Source organism: Syngnathus floridae, chromosome 5 (assembly GCF_059516105.1).
Source record: "Syngnathus floridae isolate MCC-2025c chromosome 5, RoL_Sflo_1.0, whole genome shotgun sequence".
NCBI lineage: Eukaryota > Metazoa > Chordata > Actinopteri > Syngnathiformes > Syngnathidae > Syngnathus > Syngnathus floridae.
In genome coordinates this window covers 3,707,338-3,723,931 of record NC_142417.1, presented here as the reverse complement: position 1 = coordinate 3,723,931, position 16,594 = coordinate 3,707,338, and the positions used below count along the sequence as shown (strand labels likewise).

Sequence of the window (16,594 nt, the reverse complement as noted above, 5' to 3'; positions counted from 1 at the left end):
AACCCCTAATCTTACTTTAAAACCTTAACCTGTTTAAAACCCCTAATTTGAAACCTAACCTAACCCTAGTTTGAAACCTTAATTGAAAACCCCAACCCTGACTTTGAAACCCTACGCAAAATTCTCAATCCGAGTTTCAAACCCTAATTTGAAACCTTAACCCTGGGTTGAAGCCCTAATTGAAACCTTCAACCCAGCTCAAAATTTTGATCCTACTTTGATGCAAGTGTCAAGCAGGAAAAGAAAAAATGGCCGCCTCCTGAGTTTCAAGTATTGACAAGAAAAACATTTGTTGATTTTGGTTTATTTTGTAAGAATGATTCAAACGTACAAAAGAGGACAAATACAACATAAATATATTATCTGACTTCTTGCTCTTTGAGTGTGTGTGTGTGTGTGTGTGCATGTGTGTGTGTGCCCTCATGACGCTATTGTTGTTTTTGCCGACGATAAAGCATCATGTTCCTCTACCAGGCCGGCGCCGTGTTGGCGAGTCGCCTCATTCGCCTGAAAAGAGAAGAACAAAATACAGGTAGCACCTTGGCCAAACTTGTACACTCTCACTCCTCCTTGATTGGTCTTTTCACTTTTCTACTTGCGACCCCCACCTGGTGTTTCTGTCTTGGTCTCTGATCTTCTTCTCCATCTCAGCGTCCGTCAGTGTCTCCAGCAAGGGGCACCACTGGTCAGCGTCACCCGTGTTCCTGATGGCAATCTCCACCGTGGGGAGCGGGTTCTCGCTGCGTGGACGGAGCGGCAAAGGTCAGGCGTCTGGCGAGGCCCTGACGGCGGTGCCTTTGGCCTACCTGAAGGCGTACGTCCTCTGGTGCCAGCTGAGCTGCCCCCTGATGCTGTATGCGATGGTGGTGACGAACTCGCCCCCCAGACCCAACTCGGAGCACAGCTTGAGCGCAAACTTCTCCGGGGAGTTGTCCCTTTCCGACATGTCCCACTCGAACTGGTCCACCAGGGAGATGTTGCCCACGTGGATGTTGAGCTGGAGGTGGCGGCAAGGGAGGGAGGCAGCCATTAAGCACGGAAAGAAGATGGCAGGCGGGCGGGCGATGTACCTTTATGATGACCCTCTGGTCCGTCTGCTCATCCAGGATGCTGTCAGTGGGGTACGACTCCATCTGCTGGCGAATGGCGGAAGCGATGGCGGGCACGAAAGCCAAAGGGTTGAGGTCCAGGTCGTCGCACAGAATCTCCGAAAACATCTCGGGAGTCATCAGTTTCTCTGCGAGCCGCATCGACATTTTTAGGATAAGGGCCAAACGCAGACTCCAAACTGAAATCTTCTAAACCGTCCGCAAGCCAGTCCACCGTTTGAAAGGCTAACACAAAAGCCCAAAGCCACATTTGAATTGAGTTAGCATGAGCTTGCTAACTTGAAAGCCTACCTCTAGAAGTTTGAGGCGCAACTTGATTTGAGTTGCAATCACATACTTGAAACTAAGACCTACTTTGATACCCCAACAAGTTTTGCTTGAAAGCCGAACCCTCGCCTAACATTCGTGTTGTTGTGTGTGCACGTGCGACATGCCATTCATATTCCACGTAAACGCGTCTCGAAGCTTCTGGCCTTCGATTTCCATGTCCAGACGGATGGGCACCAGCACTTCAGACTGCGTGGCGTTCTCGTGGATCACCGCCGGGTCGTGGTCGTCAAAGCTGAACCACGCGCACATGAAATTGTATTAACACACACACCGATTCGCATGGATAGAATGTTCTAGTGTTGGAGGCTGACCAGAGCGGGAATGTCCTCTTCTTGTCTCGACCTAGACGGGTGCGGTTGATGGTGGTGGAGCAGGGTACGGCGTCCAGGTGGTGGGAGCTGTTGGGCAGTGTGGGAACCCACTGGCTGTTCCTCTTGGCCTTCTGTTCCCTGCGTTGAAATTGTTACACACACGAACAATCATATATGTTATTGTATAGTGCCCGCAGTTCGCCACTCAGCCACAGGAGGGCACACTTTGCTCGCAAGACAAAAGTCACGTTCAAAGACCACGGAGAAAGTAGGAAATGAATGCTCAGCAAAACACTGAGCCACCATTGTCCAAAATATCCTTTGAGCCAAACACTAGATTGCAATCTTAATCTTGACTGAAACTCTCAACCCTAATTTGGAGCCCAACCCCCATCTGGAAACCCTAATTCTTCCTGAAATATTAAACCTGCCATGAAACTTTAGTTATGAGCTTTTATTTAGCCGCAAAAGTCCAACTTGTGTTTGAAAATCCAAACGCTCAGTTGAAAACAAGAACCCAGGGTTCTTTCCAAAACAGACTACAATCCTTAATTTACATTCCTAACCCAGACTTGAAAGTCTAATTGGACAACCTGATTTAGAACCCTAACTCCAGATTGAGTACTTTTAAAACTGCAACCCCAGTTTTGGCGTCGTACCTCAAGTATGCGGGAGGCTCGGTGCTTATGGAGACAGCTTTGTACTTGTCGTCGTTGCCGTCCAGAATCTCTTCCACCTCGCTGGCCTTGAGCAGCGTCACGCTGGTGGCTAGCTGCGTGTAGCCGTGATCTGAAGGCAGTAGACGGCCGACGAGGCCTCGTGATTGACCGGCGCCGATGCCCGGGCTACGCCCCCGCCCCAGCCGATAAACTGACCGTGCGATGACTCCACAATCTTCTTGCGCTCCTCTACCGACGCCAGTTTCCTCCACAGGGACGGATAGCGCTTGTACAGGGATCCCCTGAACATGCGCAAGTAGTTGCCCACCTGAACACAACGCATCACAGTTAAAAAATAAAAAAGTAATTTCATTCATGACATATTTGGTCAATTGGCTAAATAATCACAATTTAATTCTGTTAAACATCAGGATCGGCCTGGAAAAAATTATTCTGGACTTAACACCATGCTCCTTGACAATAACTTAAAACTGCACTTTGAAGCCAGCCCTTTAAAACCATCATTTAAAAGCCAACCCTTGCACTATCTTAAAATTGAAACCCAAGTTGAGGCCTGAATTTCCTAGTTTAAGACTCTACCCCTTGTTTGAAACCTCGAAAGACAAGACGCCCTCATGTGCCACCCCAGAACTCGTTAAAAGCTCAACCATGGATTGAACTTGTTGATCAAAACCCTACGTCTCGTTTGAAGCCTGATAATCTAATACCCTTCTAAAACTATCAACCGGTCTTGAAACCCACCTAATTAGAAATCCTAAAACTAATATAAAATCACAACCCAGCCTTGTAAAACATCATGAGGCACTTAAAAGCCAATCTTTAAGCGATTAATCTGGCGTCAAACCCGGCTTGACTCCCTAGTTCCAAATTCTTTCCGCATTTTGGCAGAGCGTATTTGAAGCTACAAGGTTAGCATGCTAACTCATTCAAATCAACACACGCTCGTCCACAAAAAGTAGACTGGAAACCCCGAGCACGACATGGACATAATGGATAAAGTAGCAGTGCTCTCAAAGCCTAAAGCAAGAGCTAATACTTTTTTTTTTTTTTTTTTTTAGAAAGAATAGCCTTTATGATATACTACTTTTAAATGCGCTCAACTTCGCTTAGCAACGTTAGCGGTCGAGCTAATATCCGACAAGAAGTTGAAAAAAATAAAACCCTGCGGTGAAGATGGAGCAGAAGGGGATAAAATGTAGACACACCGACCTCCGAGCCGATCATATAAAAATCCCCATCATCTTCCAGCTGGAATTTAACAGGTTTTTGCCCAAATGTTTTGCTAAGCGCCATACTGGAATGGAATGAAACAACAAAAGCGGTTCGAATGCGCATGCGCTGAATTGGCTGACATGTTCGTCGCGAAAAGATGACGTCACGGTGATACACGGGTTCAACATTTTTTAAACTTATATAGAGATATTTATTTATTTTATATATTATTTTTTATTTTATTATATATATATATATATATATATATAAAGCCTTCATTGTCAAAATTAGGTCTAGTATTTGATCTGAACTAATAATATGCTGTTTATGATACTTACACTTTACTTGTGTCACAAAATGTTGGGAATTACTCGCATCTCATGGATCTCCACTTCATAAGGTGTATCATCACATGACGCGTGTTATCGTTCATCATCATTTATTATCATTCTACATAACTCCATATGATTCCACATTGTTCAATGGCATTCTATACAACCCACTCTCATTTAATTTTATGATTGGAAGGCATTCCACATGCTTTCCGATTTTGTCATTCAGCATTTCTAATCAAATTGCTTCATCTATTTTCACTCACTTTTGGAGGGGAGTTTAAATCATTGTGCAGCTCAGCTATCTATATGACCCCATCACTTCAAATATGGTGTGTCAGTGCAGAGAGCAGGGCTGAATGGCCACACAAGTGCATGAGAAAAAGTGTCCTGCTTGCTTCTGAACAAGTCTTGACAAATATGGGGAGAAAAACCTTAACATGAAAAGCTGAACTAAACTAAACCCTAAACACTAATAAAAACTAAGCAACATTCCCTGAATACTTCACGGACCATTGCTCATCTCCCCAACAAATTCTGAATTCTCAATAGTGACTGAGCAGGCAACAGGGTTCTCGCCAGTGTGGATTCTTGCATGACGTTTTAAGATTCTCTTATCACCGAATTTCTGGCCACAAACTGAGCATGAAAAAGGTTTCTCACCAGTGTGGGTTCTTGTATGACTTATTAAGTTTTGCTTCTCAGAGAATCTTTGGCCACAAACTGAGCATGAAAAAGGTTTCTCGCCAGTGTGGGTTCTTGCATGAACTGTTACATGTCCTTTTTGATTGAATCTTTGGCCACAAACTGAGCATGAAAAAGGTTTCTCACCAGTGTGGATTCTTGTGTGCGTATTTAAACCTCCCCTTTGAGAGAATTTTTGGCCACAAACTGAGCATGAAAAAGGTTCCTCGCCAGTGTGGGTTCTTGTGTGCAATTTTAAATGTCCGCTCTGAGAGAATTTTTGGCCACAAACTGTGCATGAAAAAGGTTTCTCACCAGTGTGGATTCTTGTATGAACTGTAAGCTGATCCTTCTGAGTGAATTTCTGGCCGCAAACTGAGCATGAAAAAGGTTTCTCACCAGTGTGGATTTTTGTGTGGTTTTTTAAGTTTTGATTCTCAGAGAATCTTTGGCCACAAACTGAGCATGAAAAAGGTTTCTCGCCAGTGTGGATTTTTGTGTGCCTTTTTAAGTTTTGCCTCTCAGAGAATCTTTGGCCACAAACTGAGCATGAAAAAGGTTTCTCGCCAGTGTGGGTTCTTGTATGACGTCTTTGAGATCCCTTGTCAGAGAAGTTTTTGCCACAAACTGAGCATGAAAAAGGTTTCTCACCAGTGTGGGTTCTTGTATGAACTGTTAGATGTCCTTTATGATTGAATCTTTGGCCACAAACTGAGCATGAAAAAGGTTTCTCACCAGTATGGGTATTTGTGTGCCTTTGTAAGCTTCCCTTCTCAGAGAATCTTTGGCCACAAACTGAGCATGAAAAGTTCTTCTTTCTTGTGTGCATTCTCATGTGTTGTTTCAAAACACTGTTATTAGCACAACGTTTTCCACACTGAGAACATTGCCTGTGTTTCTTTTGAGCCTCATCATCATCATCATCATCATCATCATCATCATCATCATAATCAGTAGCATGTGACGACACGTCATCACTATCTGATGGTGGAGCTGCTTGTGATCCTCCACAGCAGTCTCCATCACCTTCTCGGGTCATTTGTTGATTTGAGCTGCAGCTTGGAAGCTCCGCCGCTTTGCTCACCTCATCAAAACTCTTCACAGGAACACGAGTCAATGGTATCTCCTCCTCCTCCTCCTTTTTAATGTCACAGGAGTCTTCTCCCTCCTCTTTGATACAAGGCCGCTCCGGCTCTTCTTCCTTCTTTACGGTGCAAAGAAACGTCTGCTGCATTTGTTCATTCAGGTGGTGGACCTCTTTGCCCACATCATCCTCCTCTTTAATGTGGGTGACCTCTGGTTCCTGCTGTTTAGGATGAATAGCTTCACTGATGTCTGCAAAATAAGACAAACACACATCATTTCAATGTCCTATAGTAACAATGAATGTTACAGTTGAAGAGAAACTGGCAAAACTGATACAAGGACTTCTTCAATCTGCCTAACACAGATGATTCCGACAGAATTCTACTAAACATAAAGACTGGAAGAGGATTCAAAAAAGAAAATAGCTATTTCCTAAGCAAGTACTAACCAGCTGTGTGGAACACAACATAAGGCTCCAGCCAAAGATCTTCCAGTCGCCGACGAGTACGGTCCTTTTCCTCCACGTTACTTGCCGTGGTCCTTGCAGACATTTTCACACTGCAATCACAACACAGGGGGCCAGATAGGGTCCACCACATCATTTCAAGTGGCCCGGGAAGACAAACTGTGCATCAAATTCGTGTGTCATGACTAGAATTGCAAATTGTCTTCACTTTTACTAATATATTTTTTAAATATTTGACCAGTTTTTACTCGTCTGATTTGAAAACGAGTTATTTGTCAGTATTGTTGGATTTTGTCCACAATTTAGGGAGCGCGCTATCTGCGCCTCACGGCAAAAGCCATTGCCAATCACCTGTTATCCAATTTACTCACTGCGTGCTCGTTTGATTTCTTCAGATTTAGGAAAATGCGAAGACACTGAAGCAGAAATTAGACTTACACAGGTTGGTGGAGTTCAATCACAATTCTTGTTCAGACAGCTCTGTTTTCAGGAAAGTCCAAGACAGCGCTGGGCCCTTCAAGAGCGGAAAGTCTCCATTCAGAAAAGGAAACGTTCAAGGTTCTTTGGTTAGCTTATATCAGCTGCACATGCCAGTGTGGGCCGGGTAATGAGTCTTTGGGGTGGGGCAAGTTCGCCATGGGAGTGGGTTCTGGTTATGGGCGATTCGGTATGTGGGGGCTGTTGTTTTCCATCCCGTCTTTCGGCCTTGGGGATCATCTTTGGCCGAGTCCTTGGCTGGCTCCCTCTGGCACATGCTGGTTTTATCTCCACGTGACCTTCCTGTGAACATTCTTCTCCAATCTTGGACATACACCTCATTCTTTCAATTTTGTCATTTTGTACGAAATTATGTTAGCTTTTGGCTGTGACATCATTAATCTATTGCTGTTCTTTTGATACTTCATGTCTTTGCTTATTCTTAGTTTAATCATGCTTCCAACCGTATCTTTTCTTTGTTAGGCAAAATATCTCCCTCTGTGCAGAGCAATCAGTAGTAATCAAAAACTGGCGTCTAGCATTAGTCAAAACATAAGATACAATCAAGTACTGAACGGTCAAGACGACTTTAGAGAAAAAACATCAGGCATGCATTACATAGTTCCTCAAGGGTCATTAAGCTATTTAGGCAATATATCAAAAGTCATTGGTTATTTCAAAGTGCTCAGAAATATATATCAGATCATAAAGTTATAAAAACCTTTCTCATGACCATTTATCAAAAATGTCTAGTTATGTCTTCTTTATTGATTTGGTGTGTTGGTATAACTATAAGCTTAAAGTGTATCTTTTATTGATTTAATATGTGAATATACTTTTCTGCTTATGTACTTTATTCAATGAGGTTTGAGCATATCTGTCATTTGAGATAGGTCTCGAACGCCCTCTAGCGAACAACCGTGGAACGTTTTGTTGTTGCCCAGCAAACAAACTAATATTGCGAGCAAAAAAATAAAAACATTTTGTGCACGTTTTCCAAAATACCAATGGTATTTTATCACATAACGCATCATCGTTCGTCATCATTTAATATTATTCACAAGCGCAATAAAAAAAGAAGTGCCTTGCTTGCTCTGATTTTTCTTCTTACAAAGTCTTGAAAAATGTTGGGACAAAAACCTTAACATGAAAAACTGAACAAAACTAAATCCTAAACACTAATAAAAACTAAGCAGCTTTTTCTTAAAGTTAAAATCTAAGTTAAAATCTACAACTAAAAAGTAAATAAATATCAAGTATGACAATTACAAAACTATTAACATCCCGAGGCCGGTTAACTATATTCTAAAATTCAGTACGACTAAAATATGAACTTCTCACTGTGGCGAAGGAAAGGAGTTTAGCATCCCAATGAGAAGGTACATAGAATAGAATTACCATTGATGAAAAAACTCATGATTCTGCTCAAATAGAAGATGAAAACTTCACGGACTATTAATCATCTCCCCGACAAATTCAGAATTCTCAATAGAGACTTTTTGGCAAGTGACTGAGCAGGCAACAGGGTTCTCGCCAGTGTGGATTCTTGCATGACGTTTTAAGGCTCTCTTCTCACTGAATTTCTGGCCACAAACTGAGCATGAAAAAGGTTTCTCACCAGTGTGGGTTCTTGTATGAAGTGTTAGAGGTCCTCGATGACGAAACCTTTGGCCACAAACTGAGCATGAAAAAGGTTTCTCGCCAGTGTGGATATTTGTGTGCCTTTTTAAGCTTCCCTTCTCATTGAATCTTTGGCCACAAACTGAGCATGAAAAAGGTTTCTCGCCAGTGTGGGTTCTTGTGTGTATTGTTAAGTGTTCCTTCACTGAAAATCCTTGGCCACAAACTGAGCATGAATAAGGTTTCTCACCGGTGTGGATTATTGTGTGCCTTCTTAAGTTTGCCTTCACTGAAAATCTTTGGCCACAAAGTGAGCATGAAAAAGGTTTCTCACCAGTGTGGATTCTTGTATGACTTGTTAAAGTTCCCTTCTCAGCGAATCTTTGGCCACAAACTGAGCATGAAAAAGGTTTCTCACCAGTGTGGATTCTTGTATGAACTGTTAGAGCTCCCCTCAGACAGAATTTTTGGCCACAAACTGAGCATGAAAAAGGTTTCTTGCCAGTGTGGGTTCTTGTATGAGCTGCTCGACTTCCTCTCTGCCTGAATCTTTGGCCACAAACTGAGCATGAATAAGGTTTCTCACCAGTGTGGATTCTTGTATGATTTTTTAAAGTTGCCTTCTCAGAGAATCTTTGGCCACAAACTGAGCATGAATAAGGTTTCTCACCAGTATGGGTTCTTCTATGACTTTTTAAGGTTTCCTTATGACTACATTTCTGGCCACAATCCGAGCATGAAAAAGGTTTCTCACCAGTGTGGGTTCTTGAGTGCGTTTTTAAGTTTTGCTTATCAGAGAATCTTTGGCCACAAACTGAGCATGAAAAAGGTTTCTCGCCAGTGTGGGTTCTTGTATGAACTGTTAGACGTTCCTTCTTAGTGAATTTTTGGCCACAAACTGAGCATGAATAAGGTTTCTCGCCAGTGTGGGTTCTTGTATGACGTCTTTGAGCTCCCTTGTCAGAGAAGTTTTTGCCACAAACTGAGCATGAAAAAGGTTTCTCACCAGTGTGGGTTCTTGTATGAACTGTTAGATTTCCTTTACGATTGAATCTTTGGCCACAAACTGAGCATAAAAAAGGTTTCTCACCAGTATGGATATTTCTGTGCGATTTTAAGCTTCCCTTCTTAGTGAATCTTTGGCCACAAACTGAGCATGAAAAGTTTTGCTTTCTTGTGTGCATTCTCATGTGTTGTTTCAAAACACTGTTATTAGCACAATGTTTCCCACACTGAGAACATTGCCTGTGTTTCTTTTGAGACTCATCATCATCAGGAGCATGTGACGACACGTCATCACTATCTGATGGTGGACCTGCTTGTGATCCTCCACAGCGGTCTCCATCACCTTCTTGGGTCATTTGTTGATTTGAGCTGCAGGTTGGAAGCTCCGCCGCTTTGCTCACCTCATCAAAAGTCTTCACAGGAACACCAGTCAATGGCATCTCCTCCTCCTCCTCCTCCTTTTTAATGTCACAGGAGTCTTCTCCCTCCTCTTTGATACAAGGCCGCTCCGGCTCTTCTTCCTTCTGTACGTTGCAAAGAAACGTCTGCTGCATTTGTTCATTCAGGTGGTGGACCTCTTTGCCCACATCTTCCTCCTCTTTAATGTGGGTGACCTCTGGTTCCTGCTGCTTAGGATGAATAGCTTCACTGATGTCTGCAAAATAAGACAAACACACATCATTTCAATGTATAATAACAATAAAAGTTACAGTTGAAGAGAAACTGGCAAAACTGATACAAGGACTTCTTCAATCTGCCTAACACAGATGATTCCGATAGAATTCTACTAAACATAAAGACTGGAAGAGGATTCAAAAAAGAAAATAGCTATTTCCTAAGCAAGTACTAACCAGCTCTGTGGAACACAACATAAGGCTGAAGCCAAAGATCTTCCAGTCGTCGACGAGTACGGTCCTTTTCCTCCACGTACTTGGCCGTGGTCCTTGCAGACATTTTCACACTGCAATCACAACACTTGTTCAACAATGTTTACACAATAGTATTGTGCGTGTAAAATGAGTTTGACACCCGTCGTAAAGTTAGCACTGCGGTAGCTACATGCTAATAAAGGCGGCCCGCACTTGTGTACTGCAACCAAGCAGTACTACAAATAACGAACGGTGCTAACTTAGGTGCACAGTCGTAACTTACCTCGTTCGTCGTTGCAGTTGTAGTGAAACTAATCTTACTGATTCACCACATTAGTCAATTGCGTGTTTATCTGATGCAGTCGGCTAGGGGGCCCCCGGCTTGGGTGTCGCTTTACTTCCTGTTACGTAATGATGATGTCATTTGATAGAGGTCCTGGACGCCCTCTAGCGAACAACCGTGGAACGTTTTATGTTGTTGCCCAGCAAACAAACCAATATTGCGAGCAAAAAAATAGTAACATTTTGTGCACGTTTTCCAAAATACCAATGGCGAATACTTTTTGATAACATACTAGCGTGCGTTTGTCGTGCGCGTTGTTCAACACTAGTGTTAACTAGCCAGAAAGCTTTCAACTGCTTGAGCTTTTGAGGTTAATGACATGGTCTCAAATGATATGCTATTCATGATACTTACCTTACTTGTGTCATAAAATGTTGAGAATTACTCACATCTCATGGATCTCCATTTCTTAAGATATATCACATGACGCGTGTTCGTCATCATTTATTATTATTCACAAACGCAATAAAAATAAAGTGTCTTGCTTGCTCCGATTTTTCTTCCTACAAAGTCTTGAAAAATGTTGGGACAAAAACCTTAACATGAAAAACTGAACAAAACTAAATCCTAAACACTAATAAAAACTAAGCAGCTTTTTCTTAATATGGAATATAACTAATTTCATATAAAATCCACAACTAAAAAGTAAATAAATATCAAGTATGACAATTACAAAACTATTAACATCCCGAGGCCGGTTAACTATATTCTAAAATTCAGTACGACTAAAATATGAACTTCTCACTGTGGTGAAGGAAAGGAGTTTAGCATCCCAATCAGAAGGTACATAGAATAGAATTACCATTGATGCAAAAACTCATGATTCTGCTCAAATAGAAGATGAAAACTTCACGGACTATTAATCATCTCCCCAACAAATTCAGAATTCTCAATAGAGACTTTTTGGCAAGTGACTGAGCAGGCAACAGGGTTCTCGCCAGTGTGGATTCTTGCATGACGTTTTAGGGCTCTCTTCTCACTGAATTTCTGGCCACAAACTGAGCATGAAAAAGGTTTCTCACCAGTGTGGGTTCTTATATGAAGTGTTAGAGGTCCTCTATGACGAAACCTTTGGCCACAAACTGAGCATGAAAAAGGTTTCTCACCAGTGTGGATTCTTGTATGACTTTTTAAGGTTCTCTTATCACCAAATTTCTGGCCACAAACTGAGCATGAAAAAGGTTTCTCACCAGTGTGGGTTCTTGTATGAACTGTTAAAGTTGCCTTCTGAGAGAATCTTTGGCCACAAACTGAGCATGAAAAAGGTTTCTCGCCAGTGTGGATTATTGTGTGTGTTTTCAAGTTTGCCTTCTGAGAGAATCTTTGGCCACAAACTGAGCATGAAAAAGGTTCCTCGCCAGTGTGGATTCTTGTATGAACTGCAAGACTTCCTATCTGAGTGAATCTTTGGCCACAAAATGAGCATGAAAAAGGTTTCTCGCCAGTGTGGATTCTTGTATGAACTGTTAGAGCTCCCCTCAGACAGAATTTTTGGCCACAATCTGAGCATGAAAAAGGTTTCTCGCCAGTGTGGATTCTTGTGTGTCTTTTTAAGATTCCCTTCTGACTGAATATTTGACCACAAACTGAGCATGAAAAAGGTTTCTCACCAGTGTGGGTTCTTGTGTGTATTGTTAAGTGTTCCTTCACTGAAAATCCTTGGCCACAAACTGAGCATGAAAAAGGTTTCTCGCCAGTGTGGATTCTTGTGTGCCTTTTTAAGTTTTGCTTCACAGAGAATCTTCGGCCACAAACTGAGCACGAAAAAGGTTTCTCACCAGTGTGGGTTCTTGTATGAACTCTAAGATGATCCTTCAGAGTGAATTTCTGGCCACAAACTGAGCATGAAAAAGGTTTCTCGCCGGTGTGGATTATTGTGTGTGTTTTCAAGTTTGCCTTCTGAGAGAATATTTGGCCACAAATTGAGCATGAAAAAGCTTTCTCACCAGTGTGGGTTCTTGTATGACTTGTTAGATTTCCTTTACGATTGAATCTTTGTCCACAAACTGAGCATGAAAAAGGTTTCTCACCAGTATGGATATTTGTGTGCGTTTTTAAGCTTCCCTTCTTAGTGAATCTTTGGCCACAAACTGAGCATGAAAGGTTTTGCTTTCTTGTGTGCATTCTCATGTGTTGTTTCAAAACACTGTTATTAGCACAACGTTTCCCACACTGAGAACATTGCCTGTGTTTCTTTTCATCATCATCATCATCAGGAGCATGTGACGACACGTCATCACTATCTGATGGTGGACCTGCTTGTGATCCTCCACAGCAGTCTCCATCACCTTCTCGGGTCATTTGATGACTTGAGCTGCAGCTTGGAGGCTCCGCCCCTTTGCTCACCTCATCAAAACTCTTCACAGGAACACCAGTCAATGGCATCTCCTCCTCCTCCTTCTTTTTAATGTCACAGGAGTCTTCTCCCTCCTCTTTGATGCAAGGTCGCTCCGGCTCTTCCTCCTCCTTTGTGTTGCAAAGAAAGGTCTGCTCCATTTGTTCATTCAAGTGGTGGACCTTTTTGCCCACATCATCCTCCTCTTTAATGTGGGTGACCTCTGGTTCCTGCTGTTTAGGATGAATAGCTTCACTGATGTCTGCAAAATAAGACAAACACACATTTAAATTTATAATAACAATGAAAGTTACAGTTGAAGAGAAACTGGCAAAACTGATACAAGGACTTCTTCAATCTGCCTAACACAGATGATTCCGATAGAATTCTACTAAACAAAGACTGGAAGAGGATTCAAAAAAGAAAATAGCTATTTCCTAAGCAAGTACTAACCAGCTCTGTGGAACACAACATAAGGCTGAAGCCAAAGATCTTCCAGTCGTCGACGAGTACGGTCCTTTTCCTCCACGTTACTTGCCGTGGTCCTTGCAGACATTTTCACACTGCAATCACAACACTTGTTCAACAATGTTTGGCTAACAAAGGTTAACACAATACTATTGTGTGTGTAAAATGAGTTTGACACCCGTCGTAAAGTTAGCACTGCGGTAGCTACATGCTAATAAAGGCGGCCCGCACTTGTGTACTGCAACCAAGCAGTACTACAAATAACGAACGGTGCTAATTTAGGTGCACAGTCGTAACTTACCTCGTTTGTCGTTGCAGTTGTAGTGAAACTAATCTTACTGATTCACCACATTAGTCAATTGCGTGTTTATCTGATGCAGTCGGCTGGAGGGTCCCGAGCTTGAGTGTCGCTTTACTTCCTGTTACGTAATGATGACGTCATTTGATAGATGTCCCGGACGCCCTCTAGCGAACAACCATGGAACAATTAATGGTGTTGCCCAGCAAACAAACCAATATTGCGTGCAAAAAAAATAAAAACCTTTTGTGCACGTTTTCCAAAATACCAATGGCGAATACTTTTTAATAACATGCTGGCGTGCGTTTGTCGTGCGCGTTGTTCGACACTACTGTGAACTAGCCAGAAAGCTTTCAATAATGGCATGGTCTCAAATGATATGCTATTTATGATACTTACCTTACTTGTGTCATAAAATGTTGAGAATTACTCACATCTCATGGATCTCCATTTCTTAAGATATATCACATGACGCGTGTCATCGTTCGTCATCCTTTATTATTATTCACAAACGCAATAAAAATAAAGTGTCTTGCTTACTCCGATTTTTCTTCTTACAAAGTCTTGAAAAATGTTGGGACAAAAACCTTAACATGAAAAGCTGAACAAAACTCAATCCTAAACACTAATAATAACTAAGCAACTTTCCCTTAATATGGAATACAACTAATTTCAGTTCAAATCCACAACTAAAAAGTAAATAAATATCAAGTATGACAATTACAAAACTATTAACATCTCAAGGCCGGTTAACTATATTCTCAAATTCAGTAAGACTAAATATGAACTTCTTACTGTGGTGAAGAACAGGAGTTTAGCATCCCATTGAGAAGGTACATAGAATAGAATTACCATTGATGCAAAAACTTATGATTCTGCTCAAATAGAAGATGTAAACTTCACGGACTATTGATCATTTCCCCAACAAATTCAGAATTCTCAATAGAGACTTTTTGGCAAGTGACTGAGCAGGCAACAGGGTTCTCGCCAGTGTGGATTCTTGTATGACTTATTAAGTTTTGCTTCTCAGAGAATCTTTGGCCACAAACTGAGCATGAAAAAGGTTTCTCACCAGTGTGGATTCTTGTGTGTCTTTTTAAGATTCCCTTCTCACTGAATCTTTGGCCACAAACTGAGCATGAAAAAGGTTTCTCACCAGTGTGGATTTTTGTGTGCCTTTTAAAACTTCCCTTCTCACAGAATCTTTGGCCACAAACTGAGCATGAAAAAGGTTTCTCACCAGTGTGGGTTCTTGTATGAACTGTTAAATATGCCTTCTGAGAGAATCTTTGGCCACAAACTGAGCATGAAAAAGGTTTCTCGCCAGTGTGGATTCTTGTGTGCCTTTTTAAGTTTTGCTTCTCAGAGAATCTTTGGCCACAAACTGAGCATGAAAAAGGTTTCTCACCAGTGTGGATTCTTGTGTGTGTTTTTAGGTTTGGCTTCACAGAGAATCTTTGCCCACAAACTGAGCATGAAAAAGGTTTCTCGCCAGTGTGGATTCTTGTGTGCCTTTTTAAGTTTTGCTTCTCAGAGAATCTTTGGCCACAAACTGAGCATGAAAAAGGTTTCTCACCATTGTGGATTCTTGTGTGCGTTTTTAAGTTTTGCTTCGCAGAGAATCTTTGGCCACAAACTGAGCATGAAAAAGGTTTCTCGCCGGTGTGGGTTCTTGTATGACATCTTAGAGCTCCCTTCTCAGAGAAGTTTTGGCCACAAACTGAGCATGAAAAAGGTTTCTCACCAGTATGGATATTTGTGTGCCTTTTTAAGCTTCCCTTCTCAGAGAATCTTTGGCCACAAACTGAGCATGAAAAGTTCTTCTTTCTTGTGTGCATTCTCATGTGTTGTTTCAAAACACTGTTATTAGCACAACGTTTCCCACACTGAGAACATTGCCTGTGTTTCTTTTGAGCCTCATCATCATCATCATCATCAGGAGCATGTGACGACACGTCGTCACTATCTGATGGTGGAGCTGCTTGTGATCCTCCACAGCGATCTCCATCACCTTCTCGGCTCATTTGTTGACTTGAGCTACAGCTTGGAGGCTCCACCCCTTTGCTCACCTCATCAAAACTCTTCACAGGAACACCAGTCAATGCTATCTCCTCCTCCTCCTCCTCCTTTTTAATGTCAAAGGAGTCTTCTCCCTCCTCTTTGATACAAAGCCGCTCCGGCTCTTCTTCCTTCTTTATGGTGCAAAGAAATGTCTGCTCCATTTGTTTATTCAAGTGGTGGACTTCTTTGCCCACATCTTCCTCCACTTTAATGCGAGGGAGCTCTGGCCCCTGCTGCTTAGGACGAATAGCTTCACTGATGTCTGCAAAATAAAACAAACACACATTTCAATGGACTATATTAACAATGAATGTTACAGTTGAAGAGAAACTGGCAAAGCCTATCCAAGGACTTCTTCAAATTCTACTAAAAATAAACACTACAAGAGGATTTATAGTAGAAAATAGTTATTTTCTAAGCAAGTACTAACCAGCTCTGCGTAACACAACATAAGGCTGAAGCCAAAGATCTTCCAGTCGTCGACGAGTAATGTCCTTTTCCTCCACGTACTTGGCCGTGGTCCTTGCAGACATTTTCACACTGCAATCACAACACTTGTTCAACAATGTTTACACAATAGTATTGTGTAAAATGAGTTTGACACCCGTCGTAAAGTTAGCATTGTGGTAGCTACATTCTAAGAAAAGCGGCCCGCACTTGTGTACTGCAACCAAGCAGTACTACAAATAACGAACGTTGCTAACTTAGGTCCACAGTCGTAACTTACCTCGTTCGTCGTTGCAGTTGTAATGAAACTAATCTTAATGATTCACCACATTAGTCAATTGCGTGTTTATCTGATGCGGTCGACGAGAAGGCCATGGGCTTCTTTGAGTGTCGCTTTACTTCCTGTTACGTACTGAGGACGTCATTTAAGAGAATTCCCGGACGCCCTCTAGCGAACAACC

General features: G+C 42.0%; 3 protein-coding genes and 1 pseudogene across 6 annotated transcripts; all 4 read right to left on the bottom strand.

The window, feature by feature from the left end:
• Positions 1-288: 288 nt before the first annotated feature.
• On the bottom strand, positions 289-3,798 carry LOC148397522 (SWI/SNF-related matrix-associated actin-dependent regulator of chromatin subfamily B member 1). The gene is made up of 9 exons (XM_088375696.1): positions 3,640-3,798; positions 2,626-2,737; positions 2,410-2,539; positions 1,751-1,888; positions 1,544-1,671; positions 1,071-1,237; positions 807-997; positions 609-740; positions 289-507 (listed from the first exon to the last, which is right to left on the bottom strand). Exons 1-9 carry the CDS (start codon positions 3,763-3,765, stop codon positions 468-470), a joined length of 1,164 nt encoding a protein of 387 aa, XP_088231822.1. The 5' UTR covers positions 3,766-3,798; the 3' UTR covers positions 289-467.
• Positions 3,799-4,517: 719 nt separating this feature from the next.
• Positions 4,518-7,559, bottom strand: LOC148397521 (uncharacterized; annotated as a pseudogene). Its single transcript, XR_015858544.1, has 3 exons — positions 6,649-7,559; positions 6,193-6,302; positions 4,518-5,993 (listed from the first exon to the last, which is right to left on the bottom strand). The product of XR_015858544.1 is annotated as an uncharacterized LOC148397521 (transcript).
• A 161-nt stretch (positions 7,560-7,720) lies between these two features.
• Positions 7,721-13,787, bottom strand: LOC148397520 (uncharacterized). 2 transcript variants are annotated; one of them, XM_088375618.1, is made up of 4 exons: positions 13,629-13,787; positions 13,313-13,422; positions 12,813-13,121; positions 7,721-9,967 (listed from the first exon to the last, which is right to left on the bottom strand). In XM_088375618.1, exons 2-4 carry the CDS (start codon positions 13,413-13,415, stop codon positions 8,133-8,135), a joined length of 2,247 nt encoding a protein of 748 aa, XP_088231744.1. In that variant the 5' UTR covers positions 13,416-13,422; positions 13,629-13,787; the 3' UTR covers positions 7,721-8,132. The 2 variants fall into 2 exon arrangements, with proteins under 2 accessions (XP_088231744.1, XP_088231743.1); XM_088375617.1 differs by lacking the exons at positions 12,813-13,121; positions 13,313-13,422; positions 13,629-13,787 and adding exons at positions 10,164-10,273; positions 10,465-11,362.
• Positions 13,788-14,103: 316 nt separating this feature from the next.
• LOC148397519 (uncharacterized) lies at positions 14,104-16,573 on the bottom strand. Of its 2 annotated transcripts, none has more exons than XM_088375656.1 (3): positions 16,419-16,573; positions 16,117-16,228; positions 14,104-15,948 (listed from the first exon to the last, which is right to left on the bottom strand). In XM_088375656.1, the coding sequence occupies exons 2-3, from the start codon at positions 16,217-16,219 to the stop codon at positions 14,525-14,527; spliced, it is 1,527 nt and encodes a 508-aa protein (XP_088231782.1). In that variant the 5' UTR covers positions 16,220-16,228; positions 16,419-16,573; the 3' UTR covers positions 14,104-14,524. The 2 variants fall into 2 exon arrangements, with proteins under 2 accessions (XP_088231782.1, XP_088231781.1); XM_088375655.1 differs by having other exon boundaries at positions 16,117-16,226; positions 16,414-16,567.
• Positions 16,574-16,594: the final 21 nt, after the last annotated feature.

What these genes read in the sequence shown, in the direction of transcription:
- LOC148397520 (XM_088375618.1), bottom strand. Translation starts at nt 13,415, where the DNA reads ATGTCTGCAAGGACCACGGCAAGTAACGTGGAGGAAAAGGACCGTACT. An exon ending in TGTTGTGTTCCACAGAGCTG is followed by an intron (nt 13,122 to 13,312) that starts GTTAGTACTTGC and finishes CTTATTTTGCAG; the next exon opens with ACATCAGTGAAGCTATTCAT. An exon ending in TCATCAAATGACCCGAGAAG is followed by an intron (nt 9,968 to 12,812) that starts GTGATGGAGACT and finishes CTTATTTTGCAG; the next exon opens with ACATCAGTGAAGCTATTCAT.
- LOC148397522 (XM_088375696.1), bottom strand. Translation starts at nt 3,765, where the DNA reads ATGCGCATTCGAACCGCTTTTGTTGTTTCATTCCATTCCAGTATGGCG. An exon ending in AAGAGGACATTCCCGCTCTG is followed by an intron (nt 1,672 to 1,750) that starts GTCAGCCTCCAA and finishes CGCGTGGTTCAG; the next exon opens with CTTTGACGACCACGACCCGG. An exon ending in CAGAGGACGTACGCCTTCAG is followed by an intron (nt 741 to 806) that starts GTAGGCCAAAGG and finishes CCGTCCACGCAG; the next exon opens with CGAGAACCCGCTCCCCACGG.
- LOC148397519 (XM_088375656.1), bottom strand. Translation starts at nt 16,219, where the DNA reads ATGTCTGCAAGGACCACGGCCAAGTACGTGGAGGAAAAGGACATTACT. An exon ending in TGTTGTGTTACGCAGAGCTG is followed by an intron (nt 15,949 to 16,116) that starts GTTAGTACTTGC and finishes TTTATTTTGCAG; the next exon opens with ACATCAGTGAAGCTATTCGT.